The sequence below is a fragment of the Rhincodon typus genome, chromosome 4 (assembly GCF_021869965.1).
Source record: "Rhincodon typus isolate 14 chromosome 4, sRhiTyp1.1, whole genome shotgun sequence".
Taxonomy (NCBI): Eukaryota; Metazoa; Chordata; class Chondrichthyes; order Orectolobiformes; family Rhincodontidae; genus Rhincodon; species Rhincodon typus.
In genome coordinates, this window is record NC_063335.1 from 69,308,121 (window position 1) to 69,334,733 (window position 26,613).

Here is a 26,613-nt window from a genome sequence, read left to right on the forward strand (position 1 = left end):
GTGAGGAATTTAATACTCTTGAAGATGGAACTCCTTCACAGATGTTGCAAAACATGTTCTATGCATCCATATCTCAAACTCAAACAAGGTCAGTGAACCACATGAGTATCAGTATTCCAATACTGTGCTCCACCACAGAGTCAAAAGGCTTGTTCTATGAGGAGCTTTGCACTGGTCTCAGACAAATGCCCAAGACAAAACATCTTTATCTACGGGGGATTTCAATGCAAAAGTGGATGCAGACCATGAGCCACTTGTGCCTTATGCATAAATGAGAACAGACAGAGATGACTTGAAATTTGCTGTTACCATTGGCTTAGTGTAACTGATACTTTCTTTCAGAAGAAATCACGCCACATGATCAGGGCACTAGTGCCAGTTGGACCTGGTCATCATCAGATGCAACTTTCTTAACAGCATTTTCAACATACACAGTTCCTACAGTATTGATTGTGATACAAATCAGTCACTGTTGTGTACCTGGGAAGCAAAATGGAACATACTTTTGAGACAACCTCTCTGTACACTCAACATATGGGAAGGAAGAGTGGAACAGTGCTGAGTGATTCAAGGCTATTATCACCATGATACAACCTGTCAGTGAAACCAGGCAGTCCACTCTCATTTATCACAAGAATGATGCAAGCATGAAGATTCTGAATACACTAACAGATGCTCAAAGAAAAGTCCAGCAGACTGCCCATTGCTGCACTGGTGACTACTGACTACAAATCTGCCAGATTATTCAGATGTTCTTCAATGCAGTAAATGTAAGGGCAACTATGAAGAGATCAAAAAGGCAACAGATCCATCAAAAAAAAGCTCCATTAAAAACAAGGCAGGGAAGTTCATCACCAACTGCTATCAAGAGTTGGAAAGGCAGGTGGAATACCACTGTTTTAAAGGAAGATCTCTGGACTTGAACAGTTAACTCTGTATTATCTCCATAGATGCTGTCAGACCTGCTGAGATTCTCCAGCAATTTCTGTTTTTTTATTAGGAATACTTCCTTGAGTTGTACTGTCGGAAGAATACCGTCACCAATGAAGCACTTCACAGAAAGTCTATTTGTCATAGCAGAGCTTATCATGGCGGAACATTGCAAAGATATTGACTCACTTATTTTAGGCAAAGCTCCGGTGCTGATACCATATCACATGAACTCATCAGACATAGAAAACCAGCATTCCTGTAGCATCGAAATTAACTTCTCTGTCTCTGCTGGAGGGATGGGGCAATGTGCAATGCAAAGATTGTGACCCTGTACAAGGATAAGAACGACTATACGAATTGCAACAACTATCAATGTATTTTTCAATGTAGCATTATGAGAAAAGCATTTGTCCAATTTTAGTCAGGCCTTTTGGGGCTAGGAGGAAACAATTTGACATAGAAGTATGAAACATGAATGAATAATGAGTTCAGAGGGCTCGTGAGATTTTTATATACTTCTCACATGTTGCCTGAACAGTAATAATGTTGCCTTGTTCAGATTGCAAATCCTGGCTGAACATATCCACCTTGAATCTCCATAATTTGAATCTGTACGATCCAATGGTCCATGTTTACTCTGGGCTATCTTCTCAGCCAACAGAGCATTTTATTTCTGTTTGTCTCTTCCAATGTCCTTCCAAACGGTCAACCTTCAGTGGCCACAGCCGTCAGTGACTATCTTCCTTCCTGTTGTCAATGTTAGTGGCTGCCATTGGAAGATCTACAATTGGCATGAATTTGCAAACTGGAAACTGCGAGAAGAAGCCGTGATATTTAGATGTTGTCTTCATCAAACTCAACAAAACATTCAATCATTTGAGCAGAAGCGGCATTTTTAAGCTGCTGGAAAAACCTAACAGTTTGTCAAAGTTGCTCAAAGTGAGCTGTCAATCAGCATTGAAAATTTGACGCTGGAAGTTCTTGATAGCTCTCTGCATGACAACATGATTGTTAGGGTTGGCTATGATGAGACAACATCAGGGATACTCAGATCCATTGTTGGCTCAAACAGAGTTGCTTGCTGGCACCAAAAACTCTTTGGTATATTGCATTCTTTCTTCCTGTCATATGCCTTCAGCCATCTACAGACAGTGTCTGCACACATACCAGAACTCTCGGACTCTGTTCTGTTCTCCTCACTCAGATTCAAGACAAGGGTACACCAAGTCTTCATTGGAGGGTTGCTCAATGCTGGTGCACTAACATTCCTTGCGGAGGAGCATCAATTGGACAGATTCCTTTCACACTTGTAAAGAGTTTGTCTTGACTATCAATATCATGAAGACAAACGTCATTGTCTGGTATGTTGCATACTGCTGTCAACAGCATTGAAAATTTGACGCTGGATGTTGTTAATAGCTTCACATATGTAAGCTCCACAATCACCAGCAATTTGTCACTAATGCTGAAATCAACAAACGGAACTCAAAATCTGTAGCTGTAATATTCAAGCCAAGTAAGATATAGCACAATAACAACAACTAGATTGAGAACATCAAACTGTCATCGATCAAGTCTGCATCCTCAGTGCATTCCTTTTCGGAGGTGAGACCTGGGCAATATGTAGTAGACAGGAGGGAAGGGTGAATAGTTTCCATCTTTGATGTCTCCACCTCAGCCTTGGCATCTCCTGATAGAACAAGATCACCAACTCAGAGGTCCAGGAGTGCTTTAATTCTGTTAATATACAATCATTGCTTAACTAACAACATCAAAGCTGGGCCAGCCACATCCATCAGTTGGATGACAGCTGCATACCGAAAGATCTTCTAGTAAGATTCGGCCACTGCATCACAAGTTTCTGGGTGCCCATAAATCTGCTACAATTATGCCTGCAAGTGAGGTTTTAAAATGGCAGCCACTAACATTGACAACAGGAAGGAAGATAGTCATTGACGGCTGTGGCCACTGAAGGTTGACCATTTGGAAGGACATTGAAAGAGACAAACAGAAATAAAATGCTCTGTTGGCTGAGAAGATAGCCCAGAGTAAACAGGGACCATTGGATCGTACAGATTCTCAGCCTAATGTCCTCCTCTGTAACAAATGTGGTAGATGGTGCAATGGCAGAGTGGGGCTCCCAAGCCATACCAGGGACTGCTTAACACAGAGTTAAGATGAGCATCAGGGCACAACTTACTGTCATATGTGACCAAAAGCTAACATCTCTTGTAACACCATTTTGTTAAAAGAAGATACATAGTGGAGATGTTGAGATATATTAGAACTTAGGAATGAGAATAAGTTTCTTCCCCCCACAAACCTTTTCTGCTATTCAATTAGAGCGCTGTGGAAAATTAAATATCAAGGAAGAACAGGCTGAGGCAAGTTCTTAGTTCATGTCACATTCAATGGTGCAACTCTGCCTACCATTTATTTTACATAGATTCATCTTTACTTCTTAACTGACACATTCTACACAATTGTGATGAAACCTAGAAAAACTCTACTTCTTTAAGAACCCGAGATGTCGTCTCTCATAGCCAGCGAACCTGTATCCCTAAATCTCTCTGTTGTTATACAATCTCCATTCAGATTATAACAACGACTGTTATTGTTTTTAATCAACATGTATCAATTCATGCTTACTATTTGCCTGCCATTTAGACCCATTGTCCCTTCCTGTCAATAAGTCTTTTGCAGTTTCCTTTGTTTGGGCCTCAACTACGTACGAAATATATCAATGACTTAGATGGGGAGACCACATTTATGCGTCCAAGTTTTTGTTTAGTAATGTATCCAGGGTCACTGACAGTGCAAGTCTACATAGACAGTAAGCTGTCAGAGGACATAAAGTGGTTGCAAATGGATATAGTCAGGTTAGAGGAATGGGTAAGAGAATGTCAAAAGGAACATAATGTGGAGAGATGTTAAATTACCTATGTTTGTGCAGAAAGAAGAATATTTTTAAAAGGTGATTAAGAAATGTTATTATTCAGAGAGACTTGGGGACTCTCGAACATGATTCACAGAATGTCAATGTGCAAAAACAGCAAACAACTTGGAAAACAAATGTCATGTTAACCTTTACTGACATATATCAACTAAAGAAGTCACTCTATAATTGTAGATGGCCTTAGTAAGACTGCACCTGAAATACCATGTACAGTTTTAGTTTATTTACTTAAGAAAGGGTATAGAGCTGTACAGCATGGAAACAGACCCTTCAGTACAACTCGTCCATGCCGAACAGATATCCTAAATTAATCTAGTCCCATTTGCCAGCATTTGGCCCACATCCCTCTAAACCCTTCCTATTCATATACCCATCCAGATGCCTTTTAAATGTTGTAGTTGTATCAGCCTCCTCCACTTCCTCTGGCAGCTCATTCCATACAAGTACTGCCTTCTGCATGAAAAAGTTGCCCCTTAGGTTGCTTTTAAATCTTTCCCCTCTCACCTTAAACCTATGCCCTCTAGTTTTGGACTACCCCATCCTGGGGAAAAGATCTTGGCTATTCACCCTATCCACATCCCTCACAATCTTATACATTTCTATAAGGTCACCCCTCAACCTCTGACACTCCAGGGAAAATAGCCCCAGCCTATTTAGCCTCTCCCTATAGCTCAAACCCTCCAACCCTGGTAACATCCTTATAAATCTTTTCTGAACTCTTTCAAGTTTCACAACATCTTTCCTACAGCAGGGAGACCAGAATTGAATGCAGTATTCCAAAAGTGGCCTAACCAATGTCCTGTACAGCTGCAACATGACCTCCCAACTCCTGTAGTCAATGCACTGACCAATAAACGCAAGCGTACCAAACGCTGCTTTCACTATCCTGTCTACCTGGGACTTCACTTTCAAGGAACTATGAACCTGCACTCCAAGGTCTCTTTGTTTAGCAAAACTCTTCAGGACCTTAGCAATAAATGTATAAGTCCTGCCCTGATTTGCCTCTTCAAAATGCTGAACCTCACAATTATCTAAATCAAACTTCATCTGCCACTCCTCGGCACACTGGCCCATCTGATCAAGGTCCCATTGTACACTGAAGTAATATCTTTGCTGTCCACTATACGTCCAATTTTGGTGTCACCTGCAAAATTACAAACCACACCTTCTATGTTCACATCCAAATCATTTATCTAAATGACAAAAAGCAGTGGTCGTCACACCGATCCTTGCAAAACACCATTGGTTGGAGGCTTCCAGTCTGAAAAGCAACCCTCCACCACCACCTTCTGTCTTCTACCTTCGAGCCAGTTCTGTATCCAAATAGCTAGTTCTCCCTGTATTCATGTGATCTAACCTTGCTAACCAGTCTACCATGAGGAACCTTGTCAAATATCTTACAGAATTCAATATAGATCACGTCCACTGCTCTGTCAACTTAAATCATCTTTGTTATTTCTTCAAAAAATTCAATCAAGTTAGGGTGACGCAATTTTCCACGCACAAAGCCATATTGACAATCCCCAATCAGTCCTTGCCTATCCAAATACATGTAAATCCTGACCCTCAGGATTCCCTCCAACAACTTGTCCACCATTGATGTCAGTCTCACTGGTCTATACTTTCCTGGCTTTTCCTTACCACCTTTAAAACAGTGGCACCACATTAGCCAACCTCCAGTCTTCTGGCACCTTACCTGTGGCTATTGATGATACAAATATCTCAGCAAGGGGCCCAGCAATCTCTTCTCTCACAGCCCACAGAGTTCTAGGGTACATCTGAACAGGATAGGGGATCTATCCACCTATATGCTTATTAAGATGTCCAGCACCTCTTCCTCTGTAAGAAGGACATTTTTCAAGACACGCTATTTATTCCTCCATGTTCTCTATCTTCCATATCATTCTCCCCAATAAACACTGATGCAAATAGTTGTTCAGTATCTCCCTTACCTCCTGCGGTTCCACACATAGGCAGCCTTGCTGATCTTTAAGGGGCCCTATTCTCTCCCTTGTTACTCTTTTGTTGTTAATGTATTTGTAGAATCCCTTTGGATTCTCCTTAATCCTATTTGCCAAAGTTATCTCATGTCCCCTTTTTGCCCTCCTGATTTTCCTCTTAAGTATACTCCTACTGCCTTTATACTCTTCTAGGATTCACCCAATGTCCATACCTGACATATGCTTCTTTCTCATTCTTGACCAAAACCTCAATTTCTCTAGTCATCCTACATTCCCTACACCTACCACCATTGCCCTTCACCGTAACAGGAACATACTCTCTGGACTTTCTTATTTTTGACAGCTTCCCATTTTCCAGCCGTCACTTTACCTGCGAGCATCCGCCCAAGTCAATTTTTCAAAGTTCTTGCCTAATACCATCAAAATTGACCTTCCTCCAATTTAGAACATTAACTTTTAGATCCAGTCTATCCTTTTCCATCACTACTTTAAAATTAATAGAATTAGGTCACTGGCCCCAAAATGCTCACCCACTGGACAATGCCGTCACATGCCCTGCCTTGTTTCCTCAAAAAAGGAGCCGCTGTTATAGGCACAATTTTTTTCCTGTCCTCCATCTTGGATTATCCAGAATGTGTCTGCTTTCCAGAAAGTTCAATGGAAATTAAGTAAACAAATTCCTGAGGTGAGGAAATTGTCCGATGAGAAGACATTGAGTAGTTTAGGCCTATATCCCCTAGCCTTTGGAAGTGTGATGATCACTCTGAAACATTTACCATTCTTAAGGTGTTTGATAGAACTCTTTCCTTTGGCAGAGAAGTCTAGAATTATGGCCCCTGTCTTTAAATAAGGGATTTGTTATTTCAGGTTGCAATGAGGAGAACTTCTTCATTCAAAGAATTGTGAACTTCCAGAATTCACTGTCCAAGAGAGCTGTAGATGCTCAGTCAATGAGTACATTCAAATCAAAGATGAACAGATACTTAGAAGTTAGGGGTATAGGAATGTTGAAAAATGAAGCTGGGGTAGAAGATCAACCCAGATCAAACTTGAAGGGCACAATGTCCTACTTTATGCTCCAAATTCTTACATTTTTTTTTAGAAAAGGCACCCTGTAATTTGGTATCATCTTTAAATTTTGACACCACCTCCTCTCTTACTGTTCGCAAAATCATTTGTATAAAAAGTAAATAAAATGGTCTCAGAACTAAACTACGTGAGATGTCACTATGCTACTAAACCATTCTGAAAAATTGGTCTTAGGTCCCACTATTTCCTCCCTTCCATTTTTTAAAATCAGCCTTGTTATCTTCTCCATAAGTCATTTATTTTGATTCTGTCTTGTAATGTCCTCTGTGGCATGTTCTCAAAAGCTTTCCTTAAGACTATGTCACTACGTCCATTGTATTTCCTCAACACAAAATGACCACCTTGACGATTTGAGCGATGTTTACTGAGTATAATAGTTCTACTTGAACTTCATGTTGATTATTCCTAACTATTTTATCTTAATCTAGACATGTGGTAATTGGCATCTTTAATTAAGGAATGTAAAAGTAGCACATAGTGTAATTACCCTCATTAGCTGATGCTCTTCTAAATCTGCACATTGTGTTTGGCACTCTGCCAGCCTCAATAGTGCTTTGGAGTATCATTTTGCAGGTCAATGCAATTTCCTTCTTCATGTAGGGCAGCACGGTGGCTCACAGCACCAGGTTTGATTCCACCCTTGGGTGACTGTCTGTGTGGGTTTTTCCAGGTGCTCCGGTTTCCTCCAAAAGTCCAAAGATGAACAGGTTAGGTGCTCTGACCTTGATAAGTTTTCCATAATGACTAGGGATGTGCAGGCTAGGTGGGTTAGCCATGGGAAAAGCAGGGTTACAGAGACAGGGTGGTGGGGTGGCTCTGGGTGGGATGTTGTTTGGAAGTTTGGTGTGGACTCAATGGGCTAAATGGCCTGCTTCCACACTGTTGGGAGTCTTTGATTTCTTTCTGGATCCTAGAATGACAATTGTTGGACTCTGGCATTGGTTTACCTCAACTAAGATATCTAAAAGTTTCCTTTTATGTATTTTAATACCAATCACCTAATTCTTAAACATTTTGGGACTGACCGTACCTAGTTTACTGATCACTTTAGAAGGATAGGGATTGACAGACTCAGGAGTTCAGATACAGAAATCTTTAAAAGTGGACGATGGGAATAAATTTTTTTAAAGAAAACGTATAGAATCCTAGGTTTTGTAAATCAGACACAAAATAAAAAGCAGAAGGGGGTCACAATAAATCTGTCCAAGCCAATAGTTAAGCTACATGGAATACAGCTTGAATGCTAAATTTTCGGAAGGTTGTCAAAGCTATGATACAAAATAATTTTTCTTAGAAAATACGAATGGTTGGATACATTAGCTTTGATGAGAATCCAAAGGAGGAGCAAACATTTCTACCAAAACAGAAAAAGTTAACACAGGTAAAGATGTTCAAAATTATGAAGTGTTTTTGTGAAATAAATTGCAAAAAGCTAGTAACCCGAGAATGTAAATTTAAGATCATCAGCAAATGAATGAACTAAAGGAAAGGGAATTATGCTCAGTAGAAGTTTATTAGGGCATAGAATATCAAATTAGAAACACAGGCAGATACAACATGGATAACATATTTTAAAAGAGAAGTAGATATATATTTACAGAGAAATGATATGTTAAGTGAATAGCTGTTTCAGAAACACAGTGCAAGTATGATAGACTATAAAATGTTATAACTCCACAAGCAGAATTTAATGCCTCCTTCCAAGAGCCGAACAACTTTTTGCTGCTGTAAAGCCTGGGAAATGGAGGAACTTCAAAGTTATCATAATTGTAGTCATCAAGAGACAGGGATAAGTGAAGTTAGGCAAGAAGATTGTCAAAATTGAACTCTGGATTAAGGATGAATACACTTTCACAGTCATACAGTCTTAAAACTCTCAATTGATACATAATTTAACAATGTCCACAAACTGATGGTATGGACTATTTATTGCAGTAACTGGATATTTTTGTTTTTGCCAATTTGGGCAAAGCTTAAGAGAAATGATTAGAAGACAAAACAATTAAAAATATTATTCATGGATGTGGGCTTTGCTGGCTGGGTCAGCATTTATTGCCCATTCATAACTGGCCTAGAGAGGGTGTTGGTGAACTGCCTTTTTAAACTGCTGCACTCCATTTAGAGTTTGGCACTTGGTGATATCAATTTAGATTTCTTTCCAAGGACTCTGAAAGAAGATAGTCTATTTCCAAGACAGGACACTGACTAGCATGGAGGGAACTTGCAGATGGTGTTGTTCACATGTGCCTGCTGCCCTTGTCCTTCTATACAGTAGTGGCCATGAATTTGGAAGATGTTACCTAGAGAACATTGGTGAATTTCTGCAGTGCATTTTGTAGATGGCGCACACTGCTGCTACTGCGCCTTAGAGGCGGAGGGAGTGTTTTGCTTTTGGTTGTGGTGCCAATCAGGTGGACTGCTTTGTCCTGGATATTGTATTGATATTTGAGTGTTTCTGGATTTTTACTCATCCAGGCAAGTGTAGGGTACTCCGTCACACTCATGATTTTTGCTTTATAGATGGTGGGTATTGGAGTCAGGAGGTTAGATATACGCTGTAAAATTCCTAGCCTCTGACCTGCTTTCATAGTCAAAGTATTTGTATGGCTAATCCAGTTCCATTTATAGTCAATTGTAACCCCCTGAACACAATGTAGACAGTGGGAGGATTCAAAGACGGTAATGCCATTGAATGTAAAGGATAATGAGTAGATCCTTTTTTCAGGAGATGATCAATGCCTGGCACTTGAGGGTTTTGGATAAGGTGCTGCACAAAGGGTTATTACACAGGCAAGATGGGGTTAGAGGTCATTTATTAGCTTGGATAGAGGAATGGCTAACTGACAGAAAGCAGATATTTGGGATAAATAGATCTTTTTCGAGTTGGCAAGATGTAACTAGTGGGGTGTCACAAAGTTCAATCCTCCAACCCCAATTATTTACAATCTACATTAATGACTAGGATGCAGGGATTAAAAAGTGGCCAAATTTCCAGATACCAAAATAGCTGGGAAAGTAAGTTACAATGAAGAAGTAAGAAATTTACAAATAGATATGAATAGGTTAGGTGATGAGCCAAAGTTTGGTAGATGAAGGTTAATGCGGATAAGTGTGTGGTTACTCGTTTTTGTTGGAGGAATAGAAGGCAACTTATTATTTAGAATTAGGAGAGTTAGGATCCTCGGTCAATAGTACGGACCCTTTATGAGTTAAATTTGCTGGAAATTTTCGGAGCAGTTAAAGAAAGCAAAACATAATTCAATGATGAAGTTCCAACAAAACCTTTTTCTTACAAATCTAGAGGTCTACTTGCATTACATCAGAAAACATTTATGATATTGGTGAAAGTCATTCAAAATGTTCAGATGTGTTAGCATAATGTCTATGGTAGAAGGCTGGCAATCCAAATATCTAAACAATAAATTAGTTGGGGCGACCCTTTGGCTCAGTCATTAGCACTGCTGCCTCACAGCACCAGGGACCTGGGTTCAATTCCAGCCTCGGGCGACTGTCTGTGTGTAGTTTGCACATTCTCCCCTTGTCTGCGTGGGTTTCCTCTGGGTGCTCCGGTTTCCTCCCACAATCCAAAGATGTGCAGGCTAGGTGGATTGGCTATGCTAAATAGCCTCTAGTGTTCAGGGATGTTTAGGGTAGGTGGGTTAGACAAGGGAATTGCAGGGGTAGGAGAATGGGTCTGGGTGGGATGCTCTTCGGAGGGGCGTTGTGGACTTGTTGGGCCGAATGGCTTGTTTCCATACTGTAGGGATTCTATGATTCTATGATAGTCAAATGCATGAAGTCAAATTCAACCACAGAACTTGAGGAATTTGAATTCAGTTAGTTACAAAGTCTGGAATCAAAATCTACTGTCATTAATCCTGACCATGAAATTTCTGAATTACTGTAAAACCCCAATTAATTCACTAATGTGCTTTAGGGAAGGAAACCTGCTGCCCTATTCTTAATTGCACTTTGGAAATGATCAATCAAATTCTTCAGTTGTCAAGAAGGCAGCATTAGAACTCGTTCGAGGACAAGTGGAGATGGCAATGAATGCTGGTCCTCCTACTGATGCCACATTCAATGCAAACATTTTTCAAAAAGTGGATGAGAAATTTAGTTTGCAGTTAACCACACTAATAACTTTCGAGAATATTTTGAAAAAGAGCTCCTTTACTACTGTGGCAGTGAGTTTATTAGAGTTATTGCAACTGATGTCAAAAAGTTAGTGATGACATTAGAACACTGTATTTGTGTCACAGACTGGCATTGTGCCATGCAAAATTATGGCTGCATATTTCTGTACAAGAGTCGCCAATTTTAGTTAAGTTTTTTTGGGGGCTAGGAGAAAATAATTTGATAGAGAAGTGTGAAACACAATTGAGTCACCACTTTGAGGGGTGGTGAGATTTTTACATACTTCTTACTAGTTGCCTGAAGAGAAACACTGAAGAACCATAATCAATGATAACAGCCCAACCCAATCAAGTAAAAGAAGTAAAAATCAAGTAAAAAACATCCTTTCTACATTTACTTTGTCAATGAACAGAAGAGATTCTGAATAGAAATCTTTTTGTCCCTTTAAAACATAAAAAACAAGAAACATAAAAGTACAGGACATCCAGTTACACTAGGTATCAAAAGAATTAAATTATATCAAGTCTGCTCACCTTCTAAATCATGTCACCAGATGTTGAATAAAATCCAATGTGTAAAGCAGAAAGAAAAAAAGAAAATAATCTATGACAATGCAACAATGCAAATAATCAAATTAAATTAAAAATCTTTAGTAATGAAAAGAGCAAAATGACTATGTGACAAAAACATTGAACTTAGAATATCTTTTATAGTTTGAGTATTTAAATGTTTTCCTGTGTTTAAAATTGAACATATTAATATGCCACCTTAGCAGTTTGATAGTGGAGTTACAATCTGGTTCAGCAAAATGTCATAAAAGCAAAATTCCAGATTCTATTTTATAAAATGAAAAAAACTACTGTAGATGCCAGAAATCTGAAATAAAAACAAGAAATGCTGGATAAATTCAGCAGGTATCTTTACAGAGAGAAACAGAGGTAATGTTTTGAGTCTGATATCACTCTTCTTCTGCCAGACGTATTGAGTTGCTCCAGCATTTTCTGTTTTTATTTCTCCTTAGTAAGGTTTGATTTCAGCTACAGAAGCAAGTTGGGTTCCACAGTCCGAATCATTATTTTGGGATCAGCAAGGAAAATATGTTAGCCAAATTTCTTACAGTTCAATACATGATCAATGCTTGTGCATGAGCTGCAGATGCAAACAGAATCATAACTGAATGTTTTTCAGTGCAGCCCTTTACTGAAAGATGATTGTCATTCTAAACATGAATGGCCCATACAAGCAGAGTGGTGCCTATGTAACCTTAACTTAGAATCATGTCTTCAAAGAAAGAATGGAGCAAGTGTATTGGAAGGGTATATTAAAATACATTACTAGTTGGACTAATCATAATGTTGCAGTAAATTAGCAGTTTATGTTTTGAAGTACAGAAAGTCTCTTGAAATTTTCATTTTTGCCTTTCTTTCCTTCCTAGAACTACATATTCATTTGCATAGGTCCAAGCTCATTTAATTGACAATTAAAAGTTCTTAGAATTTGTTGCATCATGCTTTTGGAGAGGAAGTTGAATAGCAATTGAGTGTTTAACTGTATACCAGAGCATGACTTGGAGTTCACTTGTGTCCCTAAATGTAGGAGCAGACTGAAATCATGTTTGTTGGCTTTGGAGGTATATGGTTTTGTGTATCATTGCAAATAAAACTTCTAAGTGTGTAAAGTTTACAGTTCTATCCTTCAGCATGTAGTGATCTGCATAAGACCAAACCAAGCTGAACACCAGCATGTTTTAAAATTCAAATACATAAGGCATGATTTTCTGAATATTTTGATCTATCCACATTTCTGACAATTGTCCTGCATGGGTAATACTCCTGGTTAAATATACAAAGTTGGAAAATTACCCTACAGTTTTACCCTTTATATGATATCAATAAATCTTAACTACTGAGCATTACCTCTAAAATGACAGTTAAATCAGCCAGCCTCCTGAAACTCCAGATATTCATTTAGTTAATTCCAATTTCCTGGTTAGTCTAGTTTCTAAATTGTAATAAAATATCCCAAGTCTGCCTCATTCAACATTCACTGAAGTTCATTACATCAACAGTTCTCTTTCTATCTTATTCAAATTAAAAATAAGGTTATGAACAAAGGACGTTATTCATTAGCATCCAGTTCAGATTAAATGTCATTGGTATGACACCTTATCCTTGCGGCTCTAACCCCAGATGTTGCCAGTTTTCTTGACTACTTCTAGCATCCCGTTTTTTTTATTAACTAAAGAATAACTATGATAATCAAATAACCTGATTAACAGCAGTTTATTTGTAGTTTGATAAACCACTAATGCTTAAAAATATTCTAATTGCATCAGATTTCACCAGATTTCTCTATACACGAAATTAGATTTTACAGATGGATAGCAAAGAAGAGAAGTGACAGCATATTATTTACTGCCCTATTCAATAAGTTAAAAAATCACAGATCTCACAATATAAAAAATATTCTTTATTTATTCATTCACATGCTGTAGGCATTGCTGGCTAAACATCTTATTCCCTACTCTTACCTCCTCTTGAGAAGACTGAGGTGAGCTGTCTTCTTGAGCTACCACAGTTGATGGAGAAGGTGGTAAATATACTCTCAGTGCTGTTAGAAAGCATCCAAGGTATTGATCCAGTGACAGTGAAGGAATGGTGATACAATTCAAAGATGATGTGCGGTTTGGAGGGGATCTTGCAACTGGTGGTATTCCTATCCATCAACAATCTTGTTCTTCTAGGTGGTGGAGGTCACAAGTTTGGAAGGTGCTGATGAATGAGCCATGGGAGGTTGTTGGAGTGCATCTTGTAGATGGTATGCTCTGCTGCCACTCTGTGTTGATGGTATAAGGAATAAATATTGAAGGTGGTGAATGGGTGTCAATCAAACAGGCTTCTTTGGCCTGGATGGTGTTGAGCTTCTTGAATGTTGCTGAAAATGCAGGTAAGTGGCAAGTATTCCATTACACACCTAACCTATGGTCAATTCCTGGTAGTTTTATGGCTGAATGTTTACTTGTCTTTTAATAGCACAGACTAGGATATTGTTTGTGTCAAGCCGCTTGTGGAGCTGCCATATCTGAGGAGTGCTGAATGGTGTTGGACATGATGCAATCATCAGTGAACATCTCCTGACCTTATTATGAAGAAGGATTAATGATGAAACGGTGAAAGAGCTTCAGGGTTAGGTTGGGTCTGAGGAAGTCCCACAGAGATGTACTGGGACTGACATGATTGACCTCCAATAAGCATGGCCTATAATATACAAACATTACATTCACAGGCATACAAGTGTCTGGGCTAACATTAAACCATTTGGCTACAATGGACGGCTATGGTTCCAGTAGTTTTTCATGCTTCAAGTGATCCTGGAATAAGATAGAGCATGAACGTTTATACCCTTAGATTACATGCTATAGTACGGCGATCTTATCATGAACATATGTGTTAAATATACACTAATTTAATGACTGTTAGACATAACATAACACTGGATGTAAACTGGGTACATTAATAGTTATGTAAAAAAGATCAACAGGAATGGAGGGAGGCTGAATGGTCATAGGGTCACAAGGATAGCAAAAGAAGGGGGAACAAGGAGGATGGGGGTATGCGGGGTTATCTGGTATCGAAGGCAGAGCCTGCAATTCACTCCTAAGAATACAAAGTGAAACTTTGTCAGATGTATGAAAGGTCAGTTGTGCAATTTATGGCGATCCCTTATGCAAAGCAGGTGGAGGTAGGTACAGATTTTTCTTCTGGTGCGGCAGAGTATCATTTTTGATTCAGTAATGCCAACAATCTGGCTTTAACTTGCATAGCAGCGGCAGTTAATTCATTTTCGAAGAATGCACATCAAGAATTTTCCATTAAGCAATCATGATCATTGTGTACTCCAGAGGTTTTCAACCAGGCACAACCACAACAAGATGAGAAGTGTGCTGCAAAATTCTCAGGAACCAGTGCTGCTTTGTATCAACTTCCTTTACTACAAATGCATGGACATTCATCACTGCACGTGCACAGGAGAAGGGAAATTTGCCCGGTCATGCAGTTTGCTTGCAAATGTTCAAGTGCACTGATCAAAGATTGTATCTTTGGTATGAGAAGAAACTACACATGTGCAGTAAAAAGGCTCACAATTGAAACAGCTGTTGAAGTGACCTGTCTACTTGGACAAATTTCCATCTTAGGACGGATTTTAAGGTTAATATTTTTGGAATTTTCTTTAGTTAGGCCACTGAACTAAGTCTTAGAATAGATTCTAACAAGAAACGGTTAAGTTTTTTGTCAAAAGAGGCAATTGAATGAAATATTTGAACCCAAAGGAAAAGAAATCCAAGAACTGTTCAGAGCCAGTATAATGGGAGCTATTTGTATTTTGGATTTTCATGGACAGGACACGCTGGTTGCCACTTACCTGAATGTCTCATCTGCAGAGAGAAGTTGGCAAACATTGCAATGGTACAAAGTTTGTTAAGATGCTATTTACAGATGAAGCATCCATTTCTTGTGAACTAACGCATTAAGAGTTTGAGAGAACAAAACATCAAGCAGACCCAATGTCTGATGAATTGTGCACATTCAGATAAAGCTCAAGAGGCCAGTTACTTGACGGTTAACCTTGTAGCAAAATCAAAGAAGCCTCGTACCATCGCCAAAATGTGAATCATGCCTGCATATAAAAAGTTGTAGGTGTGTTGTCAGGAGCTGATGCTGTATAAAAGATTGATAAAATTCCACTCTCTGATAATACATTTAAAACAGCAAATTGACGGCATGTCAGCTGATATCAAAAAGGTTCTGCAAGTGAAGTTCGCTACTAGTTAGACATATGCTTTGCAGATTGATAAGTCCACTGAAAAGATTGGACACTGCCAGCAGCTGGCCAATGTTCAGTAAGTTAATGGGAATTCCATTCCGGAAATTTTCATGTGACTATTGAAGAAATATTTTAGGTACCTGAGGGACAGCAAACCTACCTAGGTCATATGTAGGAGCATTTGCACTGACAGAGAAACCTCCACAATGGAGAAAGTCAAATAATTTGTCAGTAAGATAAAAGAGCAAATCCTGCTTTGAGATTACCCATTGCATCCTCCACCATGAAGCTCTTGTAGCCAAACAATGACAGCAGAGTTAGGTGCAGTATTAGAGAAAGCTGTGAAAATCATGAATTACATAAGATAATTTACAGTTGTTCACTATTTTGTCAGAAGAGATGAGGCCAATCATCAGAGTTTACTGTTATATATCCAGGTGCAATCGTTATCACGGGGCAAGGTTCTCTCCTGTGTTCATGAGCTCCAGAGAGAACTGAGAGAGTTTTCAACAATGCATGAACTACCTTATAAACAGTTACTACCTGATTTTAATTGGGGTTAAGCTGGCATATCTCACAGATGCTTTCAGGCATCAGAATGAGATGAATACTAAAATGCCAGGGGAAAACGAGATGATCCAGATAAAATAAACTTCAAGGTTTCAGGTCAAAACTGGGCTTTAGCAAGAGACAGTGGCAGGGAGTTCACTTGATATACTTCCACTAGTATCTTCAGCAGCAAATACAGCTATTAAGATGCTCAGCCTCACATTCAAACAACTCTAAGAAAAATTCAAAATCTCAGTAAATGTGGAAAAATGTGACTGGGTGTGTGATTTAGTTCACTGTCTTCTGATTCATCACAAAATCTGAAGGTAAAAGAAAAAGAGGAAAACTCAGAAGTAGGGATGAATCACACAATGAAGCCAAAGTTTGGCAATATGTCTGTGTACCTGTTTTGGCTGACTGTAGTATATGAATAGCTGACAGTGTCTGGTCATGCTTTTGCTGTACTCTTGCTGTTTACGTGCTCTCATTTTCAACATGGGCATACATGAAAATCAACTGGAGGGAGCGCTTGTCAATGGAGCAAGATTAGTGAGTGACCCTCTTATCAATTCCTCCATGGATCAAAAAATTCTGTGCAAACTGGCATACCCAGGTTTCCCACTAACTTGGTAAATTGCGATTTACTCGATGTTGTGTTTTGCTCTGATCCATGAATAGTTAGAAATAGTTGAGTTGAGCAGATTTTTAAAATGTGCTTGTGTCTGCATTTAAAGAACTGACCCTAGCCCTAAACCTAACTCTTTCACAGGTGTATTCTTGCTAATGAATTTGAAACATTAATGTTTTTGATCCTTGTTTAGTTTGTTGTTTACAGTTTGTTGCAAGCCTGTCTAGTAAGGCCATAAATAGTAAATGCAAGAAAATGCGGCGTTTATGAACAATCAATTCATCTGAAAAAGTAACTATGCCGTGGAATTGTTTGTCTCATTGAAGTGCACCTTGATACTGACAAGGTTGGGAATCACTGGTGTAGACTAATAGTTAGTTTGATAAATGTTATTGGAGGTTGATGGCAATGTGGAATTTAAAACATAGGCAGATCGACCATGATCTTTTTCCATAGTAAAGTAGGCTCAATGGACTGAATCGTATACATCTTCTCCTAATTTGTATGTTGTATGCCAGCTAAGCAAATTTGATCAGATAAACATATTTAGAAGCTTCACCTCCGTATTTCAGTTCATATACGCGTTCCATAGCTAGAACCGGCAGATAACACTTTTCAGCTCCACATTCACACAATGAACTGTAAGTATTCAAGGACATATTATGTGATGTGCAAGAGCGTCTTTTCATTGTGGTCGGGCTATCATGTTGGCTTATTAGCAGAATTTCACTCCCACGATGTGGCATGAAAACTTTTGTTGTGCAGTGTACATTTGAACAATGTGATGTACCTCAAAGCTCCTTACGGAAATACCATGTTGATTTGCTTGTGAAGCCTCTATATCACAGTGTGCAGAGTCCTTACACCACAAAATCCTCTTGTCTTATCATCAGCCATTTTTGTCTTGCATAATCAACTCTTTATCATTTAATCTCTTGATTTCCATCTAATCACCAGCCTTTTTCTTCCCACCTTTGCACTTTTGCCCTTACTTGTAATCTATTACACCTTTAACTTTGTTCTAACAGGTGTATGATCACTGACGATAATCTAGTAGAACAAGGAATAAACTAGAATTATGAGAGAGACAGATTATTAATATAGGTAGGGCATTTGGTGCACCATCATGAAACAAATCTGAACTTGTAGTCTGAAATGATTCACAAGAACAGATTCACAAGGAAAGTGATTTTAAAAACTTGACTAAAAACCCCTACTAAGTTTATTTAAACTTAAATAACAAAATCCATGTTCAGAATTAGCAGGTATTCCAAATGCAATTATGTTGGTTATTACTGACCTCATTTCTTTCAAGCCCTCTTTCTGAATGACTTGTAATATCTGTTTTGGTGTCATTGGCGTGTTAGGATGTTTTTCCAGGACCTAGCAGAAATAAAATGCACACATTCATCATGAGAGCAAAGAAAGAAGACCAACATTGTGAGATTTATATTGATGGAAGAAGAAGTCTATTTTCACAATTGCAAAGGTACATTAACTTACTCTAAAATAGGCAGAAAAGGAATGCCTTATTGAAAATGACACTACATATGGTCTATATTAAAAGCAGTATATTGTTTCACTGTATTATTTTGTACTTATCGGTCAAAATAACAACCAATTCATTGTAAAGAACATGAGAACTCCTAGTTCAAGCTCATTGCACAACTAGGATCTATAGTGTTCCAAAAATAGCTATTATTTATTTTGTTTTTTTTTAAGCAGTTACAAACTCATCTGAGTGTTCGCATAATCTCAAATGCAAGATTTCAGCCAATTCAATTCAATCCACACACTATCAAGAAATGCTGAACCCATTGGATACATCAAAGGATGTGTGTCCTGACCATATTTTAACAGTAATACTGAGGACTTCTCAATGATTTGACCCTAAGTCAAGCAGTTCCACTTGTTCTAGTGGTACAGCTACAACATTGGCATTTACCTGGCAATGTAGTAAATGTTCAGTTATGTCCAGTTCACAAAAAAAACTGACAAATTCAAAACTGCCATTTATCATCCCATCAGTCTACTCTCAATCAGCAGCAAGTTTATAGAAAGTATCTTCATCATTACTATTAATTGCCACTTACACAGCAATAACTTGCTTGCTGACTCTCAGTTTGAGTTCTGACAGGGTTACTCAACTCCAGACTTCATTACAGCCTTTGTGAAAACAAGGGCAAAAGAACGAAATTCAACAGAAGGGATGAGAGTGACTACCTTTGCTGTCAAAGCAGTATTTGACTGAATGAGGCATGAAGAAGCCTAGCAGAAGTGAAATCAATGCAAATTGGAGGAAATTTCTCCACTGGTTGGGAATCATATCTAGCTCAAATTGGAACTCAATCATCTCCGTTCCAGCACATATCTGCAGGGGCTCCTCAGAGTAATGTCCTGGGCTAAAGCCACTTCAACTGCTTCATCAATGATCTTCCCTTATTAATGAGGTCAGAAGTGGGAATGTTTGCACAGTACTCAATATTGTTTGCTACTTATCAGGCACTGAAGCAGCTCATGTCTGCATGCAACAGCATCTGAAAAGTTCAACCTTAGATAATGTAGAAAGAAACATTTGTGGCACACAAGTGGCAGGCAACAACTATCTCAAACAAGAGTGAATCTAACCAACCCCACTTCGCATTCAACGGCTTTACTATTGTTGAATCCCCCAGCTTCAGCATTCTGCAGGTTACCAGTGACCAAAATATTGATTGGATCAGCCACGTAAATGTTATGGTTACAAGAATGGGTCAGAGACTGGAAATTCTGTGGCACATGATTCACCTCCTAACTCTCTAACAAAGTGTGCTGTTGCAACTTTGCAAGGCTGCTTTGACAAATCTGCAACTTCTATTATTTGAGGTAACAAGGTGTAGAGCTGGATGAACACAGCAGGCCAAGTAGCATCAGAGGAGCAGGAAGGCTAACGTTTCGGGCCTAGACCCTTCTTTAGAAAACTCCAGCATCTGCAGTTCCTACTATCTCTGAAACACTTCTATTATTTAGAGTGATAAGGGCAGCAAATGCTCTTGGTCTGAGGAAAGACTTATAGTAACTTATTTGAGAATTGAACCAATTGATTATAGTTGTGTTACTATTTTTATTATAATTCTAAAATACACATTAACTTTCATTGTTCTAAGGCATAGGCTAATTTAAGAATAAAAATTTGTGAAGAAATAAAGATCTAAATGAAAATTTCTTTAACCAGAATTTCTCTTAAAACCACATGATACAACTTCGAACAGTTGTCAAGTGACTTTTTATAACAAAATAGCACCTTAATCTACTTCAAACCATTCTGCAAAACTGTCTTTAATTCTTACTCATTCTTTTCCATCTTCTCTTACTTGACCTCTTTATTTTTCCATTCTCAATCATCCAGAATTACCTAGGTGCTTCCTTCCCAATTTCATGTGCATCCAATGATTTCTCTATATATGATGTCATTTATCTCTTCAAATAATTGAAGAGTTTGGTCAACTACAACCAGGCCTTCAAAATCTATTTTCTCTTTTTTGAAAGTGATCCCATCTCTAAAGACAACAAAGAAGAATTCCCAGCACAAATGTTACTTAAATAGCCTATTACCCAAACTAGCACTGAATCCCATTTTAACAATACATTAGTCACTCACTGGTAGTAGACTCCTGAAATAGAATTTCTAAGGATCCCATAATTTTCACGTTTGCTTTGTTCAGGTGCTTTGATGTGTCCTATTGGACTCTGGTGCATTGCCTTCTTTCAATCTAACCCCTCCTAAATTTTCCTTTTATCCATCATGGTATCTCTTCTCTCACTTTCAAACATTTCAGGATTCACTTCCATGGAAATATTTTTCTTTTTTCCACCTTTTTGGTGGGCTGCCTTCTTTAATTGTTACAGACCAGATTCTTTTGCTGTTTCATCATCCCATCCACTTCAGGTTGCCACTTTTCAACAATTACATGCAAACTTGAGAACAAGAGTGGGCCACCTGGTCCTTCGAGCCTACTCTGCCATTCAATAAGATCATGGCTGCTCTGATTTTAACCTCAACTGTATTTCCTGCATCTCCCCAATAACCTTGGATCCTTGGCGATCAGGAATCTATCTATCTACGCCTTAAAAATATTTAAAAATTCAGCATCATGGCATTAAAGGAAGAGAAATCCAAAGACACACAACCTCATGAGAGACTGTTTCATCATCTTTGTTTAAATGGACAACTCTTATTTTTAAATATGACCCCCAACTTTGAGATTCTCCCACAAGAGAAAACATCTTTCAAAATCCGCTCAATCAAGTCCACCTCCTCTCCCCTGGGGATCTTATATGTTTCAAATGCGTCACCTTTGACTTTTCTAAACTCCACAATACAAACCTAGACTATCTAGCCTTTCGACGTAAGGCAATTTGCTCTTTCCAGGTATTAGTCTAGTAAAAGTGCTCTGAATTACTTCCAACAGATTAACATATTTCCCTAAGTATAGTGACCAGTACTGTACAGTACTATAGATGCGGTCTCACCGATGCCCTATATAACCGAAGCATAATATAAAACATAGAACAATTCAGCATAGGAACAGGCCCTTTGTCTGACCAAGTCTGTGCCAACCATGATGCCATTCCAAACTGATCGCAACTGTGACATCCTGACCCTTGCATTCAAAGAATTTCAAAAAATTAGTTAAACGTGATTTCCATTTGGCAAAACTGTATTGGCTATGGGTGATTATCTTGAACTTATCCAAATGCCCTGTTATAACATCTTTCATAATAACTTCTAACATTTTTTTCCCGATGACAGATGCTAAGGGAACTGATTTATAGCTTCCTGTTTAATGCCTCCCTCTCTTTTCAAATAAAGGTGTTATATGAGCTATGTTTTCAATCTAAAGGAACATTCCCTGAATGCAATGAGTTTTGGCAAATTAAAACCAATGCATCAACTATTTCACTGGCCACTCCTTTTAAGACACAAGAATGAAATCCATCATGATCTAGAGACAACTTACTGTTCCAACAATTTACTCAATACTACTTTCCTGGCAATTGTAATTTTCTTGAGTTCCTCTGTCTTTCAATTTCTGACCTACAGCTATTTCAAGTATGTTACTTGTATCCTCTCTAATGAAGACTGCCACAAAATATCTGTGCAATTCATTTGCTATCTCTTTATCCTCCATTACTAATTCCCCAGACTCACTTTCTATAGGACCAGCACTTATTTTGTTAACTCTTTTTTAAATATCAGAAGAAACTTATCTGTTATTATGTTTTGGCTAACTTTCTCTCATACGGTAATGTTTTCATTCCTTAGTAATATTTCAGTAATTCCTTACTGTTTTTTATACTCTGTCCAAACTTCTAACCTGCCACCTACCTTTACTGAATTAAATGACCTTATTCTCTTGAGTCTGCTACAACATTCAGTAACATGCTGTTAACTCTGTTAACCATTAACTCCCTTTTTATTCAAGAATCTATCTGTCTCCACTTTAAAAATATTCACTGAATCTTCCTCCACCACCGTCTGTGGAGGGGAATTCCAAAGATTCAGGACATCTTTGAAAGATGTGCAATGATGAGTTTTGAACTCAGTTTTCCCAAATATGAGTCCTGTGTGTTGGATTATAAAGTCCTAACAATATAACACTAACTTTCAGATTTCAGTAAACCCCTGTGTAATGAATTTAATATTTTCTTGCGCAAACTAAAGTGATTTCACCATTCACATATAGAATTCCTGTTGCTGCTCATGAATTTAAGCAAACTTAGTACTCATTCAAGAATACAGTCTGTACACAGGCAAGGAGCCTTCATGCTTTGTTGCATACGGTTGATGTAGCAGAATAATCCCTTTCATAAAGCAATACAACTCTTGAATACTCAAATGCTGATCCAAACTGTACCAGTATGGAGACCCAAGAGCTTTCGCAGAGAGAGCAGTTTGAATCAATTTAAACTGGCCAAAAGACTGTTAAAAGATAATATTGCTAAGAGTTTATCTTCTATAGTATCTGCCTCTCAACCATACATCATCCTTGAAACTATCTAATGGGGGAGAGATAAAACTAATAAAGCTTACTAATAAAGCTTGAGATCTAGCATATGAATATGGCAAAGTGAAACAGGAAGAAAACTGGACTGAATTAGCAATGCAGAAACAAAAATCTTTGTTCGAGAGTGATGGTCAAAACAGATGCTGATGCTTGTTTTCAAGAAAACTCAAACATGAGTATTCATTGAAAATATTAAAGCACAAGTACAAGTTGAATGAGTGAATGTGGCAAATAAAGATAATGAAGTTTGCCGTGTTAATTCTGAGTAAATGTCAAAGAAATTCAGTCACAGTACATAAGTGACAGAGGAAATGTATGCACTACATTATCATATTTGGGGATGTGGAAAGTCTGTACAAATGTGAAGGTTGGGCTGCTGGCACCTCAAAATTTGAGACATATCAAAATAATATTTTTGTTCCTTTTCTCTGTATAATTATTGCAACAGCAACTTGCATTCACATATGTGTATTTAGGATGTGCAGTATGGAAACAGGCCATTTGTCCCAACCAGACTATGCAGATGTTTATGCTCCACTTGACCTGCCTTACATCTTTGCATAACTAAATTTACCATCCTAACCACACTCTATTCTCCTTTAAGTGCTTTTCTAGCCACTATACTATTTGTTCTGACAACTGCCTATGGTAACGAGTTCCACATTCTCACCACATTTTGTTAATTGTTTTTCTAAATTTCTTATTGGATTTCTTGGTGATTATCTTATATTAATTGCCACTAGTTTTCCCAGAAAAGGGGAAACATTCTCGCTGAACCCACTCTAACAAAACCTTTCATGCTTTTAAGTACTGCTTTCTGTTTTGTTACCCCTATGCTTACCATTTTCAAGTTGGAGGGGATCCAGCCTGTCAATCCATTTCTGATAGATATAGCCAAGCATCCTTCTAAGAATATTCTGCACCAGCTCCAGTGCTTTAATGTCCTCACAACAATAGAGTAGCCCCGAATTGCACACCATTCTAAATGTTGTCTGATCAAGGTTTGGTATAACTTCCTTACTTTTCCATTCAATTCCTCAAGAAACAAAGCCTAGTGTTTGGTTTGCTTTTTCTAGGGCCTTGATAACCCATGGTGCAACTTTTCCAGAAAATAAAGTCAATTTGAATCAAGTGATCACCAGTAGCATTGTTTTAATTCAGAAAATGTTATTTTAAAAATTAAACAAGAAAGTATAGTTTTTGAAACAATTTATGACCACCCTTCATATCTCATGGGCATTACACTAATTTGTTTTATGTTCTTTGATGATTTAATTTCATTGTTCCTCTTCGTCTTCTATTCTTTGACGTCTCTCCTAATGCACACTCCTCTGCAGTCTATGTACTTAGTGTATGCCTCTTTTCTGATCCTTAGTTGACCTCATGTTTTTATTCATTTGGCTGAGCTGACTGCTGTCATTTTGTAAAACTGCATACCAGCCTTTTGTGATTTATACCCTAGGACAGGCAGATTCCTCTGCATCGCAGAGCTCTGCAATGTCCCACTGTTGAGATAGTATGCTTACTTTATAATGTTACTGCTAAAATGGATGATTTTATATTTACTGACATTATACTCCATTTGCCATTTATTAAGCTCTTAAGTTCTGGACAGTATGGCAGTGTGTGGTACATCAGCCCAGAGTATTTAATTTTATCTTTTTATTATTTTCGTAACTGCCAACATTCTTTATTGAAACATTGGGTGATGTATCACAAATCTGCTTGCATCGCACCTCTAATGAAAAGCTTTCGAGCCCCCTGCATCTGCAGACAACTGCTCTGTTGCTAATATTTCTGTTGTCCTTGACCATGCTGTTGTTTCCCATATCTGCGCCCATTTTTCCCCTAATTGCATGTTTGAATCCTACCTGGCTACAGTACTGAAATTGCCCTTGTTAAAGTCACAGGTAACATGCTTTCATCACATGTGATTGTGATTAACTACCTATTCTCATCTTTCTTAACTGCCTGCAGCTTTCAATACATTAAATCACGCCATCTTCTACCAATGCATTTTTGTTGTTGTCCAGGTTGATGGAGTTTCCCTAGTTTGGTTCCATTCTCATCTTTGTAATCATAACTACTGAATTACTTTCAAAGGGTATTCTTTTCTTTTCCCATGCTCCTTCTCTTAGCTCTGGAATTGCCGAAGGATTTAATCTTGGCCCCCTTTTGCTTCTCATCTACACGCTGTCTAGCCATTAAACTCTGAAATTCATTATCTAAATGTCTCTGTTTCCCACTTCCTTTGTAAGAAGCTCCTAAAAACCTACCTTCTTTGATCAAGCTTTCAGTATTTCCCCTGTGAGCTTGTGGACATGCAGCCTTTTCGGTTATTAGGAACCAAACTTTCCTTGAGGCACCAGATACTAAAACCTTTCAAGTGCTGACAGATTTAGTTAACGAATGTTATGACTCCATGCCTCCTCTAATTCTGCGTCGCTATCGTTTTTAAGCTGCAATTCGAGAATTAGGAGAATCCATATCAGGATTTTTGACTAGATAAGATGACTGGCAGAGGCATGTGACTTTGGTTTAACCCTTAATGAGATGCTGAGAGACTGTTTATGTGAGATTAGTGAATATAACCATGAAAAAGCGCCTACTAGCTGAAGCCCAACCAGACTTCAAATAGGTACTACAACTGGCAGTATCATTGGAAAATGCGGTAAATGGAGCATATGAGTTGCAGGGTGTTCCAATGGAACTGGGCACCCTCATCAGTCCTATTGAGCTTGGGGAACACCACTTCAGTGAAGGCAATTATATTGGCTCCATCAGGACATAACCTGAACAGAGAGATTCTAGGTTAGCTCACAGCAAAACCCCAAAACAAAACCAAGCCTTGGCCAAACAGTTAAAATTTTCTTCAGGACCTGGGCTGCCAAGCCATTGTAGTTGTTGCTGATATGTGGACACGAGACAGCAAGAGTCCCACTAGGCCTGAACTGAATGAGCGAACTCATAGGCCAGTGTCCAAGAGATTGCACACCCTGAATGTTCACCTACAGCTGGTTTGGAACAGTTAAATTGCTAAGCAACATTCAAATCAGAACCAGTCAAAATAAATGTCTGGTTAAATGGTCACCCGGTTGTAATGGAGGTCTATACCGGCATAGCCATTCTGGTGATCGCAGGACTAGTCTTCACCAAAATTTGCTCTGGAATGTAACCCTTACATTTTTGCAAGACTTTGGCTAGACTGAGAACCTATACCGGGAAACCTTTACCAATGAAGCACACAATTTTAGTTCCGGTCTCTTACAAGAAGCAGTGGTTCAATTATCACCGATTGTAGTAAAAGGCTTGGGCCCGAGTTTGATAGGGCAGAATTGAGAAAGATTCACCTAGACTGGCTCAACATTTTTCGATTAGAAAAAGGCTGGCTGAGTGAGGTCCTAATTAAATACCTAGAAAGTTTTTCAGGAAAGTCTAGGGACTATCAAAGGAGCCAAGGCCACCTTGCATGTTGACCAGGAGGCAATT

General features: G+C 38.5%; 1 protein-coding gene across 1 annotated transcript in view; it reads right to left on the reverse strand.

Moving 5' to 3' along the window:
• The window catches only part of LOC109911668 (ASXL transcriptional regulator 3), a 269,254-nt gene that overhangs the window by 216,664 nt on the left and 25,977 nt on the right, over positions 1–26,613 (reverse strand). Inside the window, exons 2-3 of the mRNA XM_048596328.1 lie at positions 18,378–18,460; positions 13,607–13,609 (exon numbers count right to left, since the gene is read on the reverse strand). Coding sequence (XP_048452285.1) covers positions 13,607–13,609; positions 18,378–18,460 — 86 coding nt within the window. The remainder of the gene's footprint in view (positions 1–13,606; positions 13,610–18,377; positions 18,461–26,613) is intronic.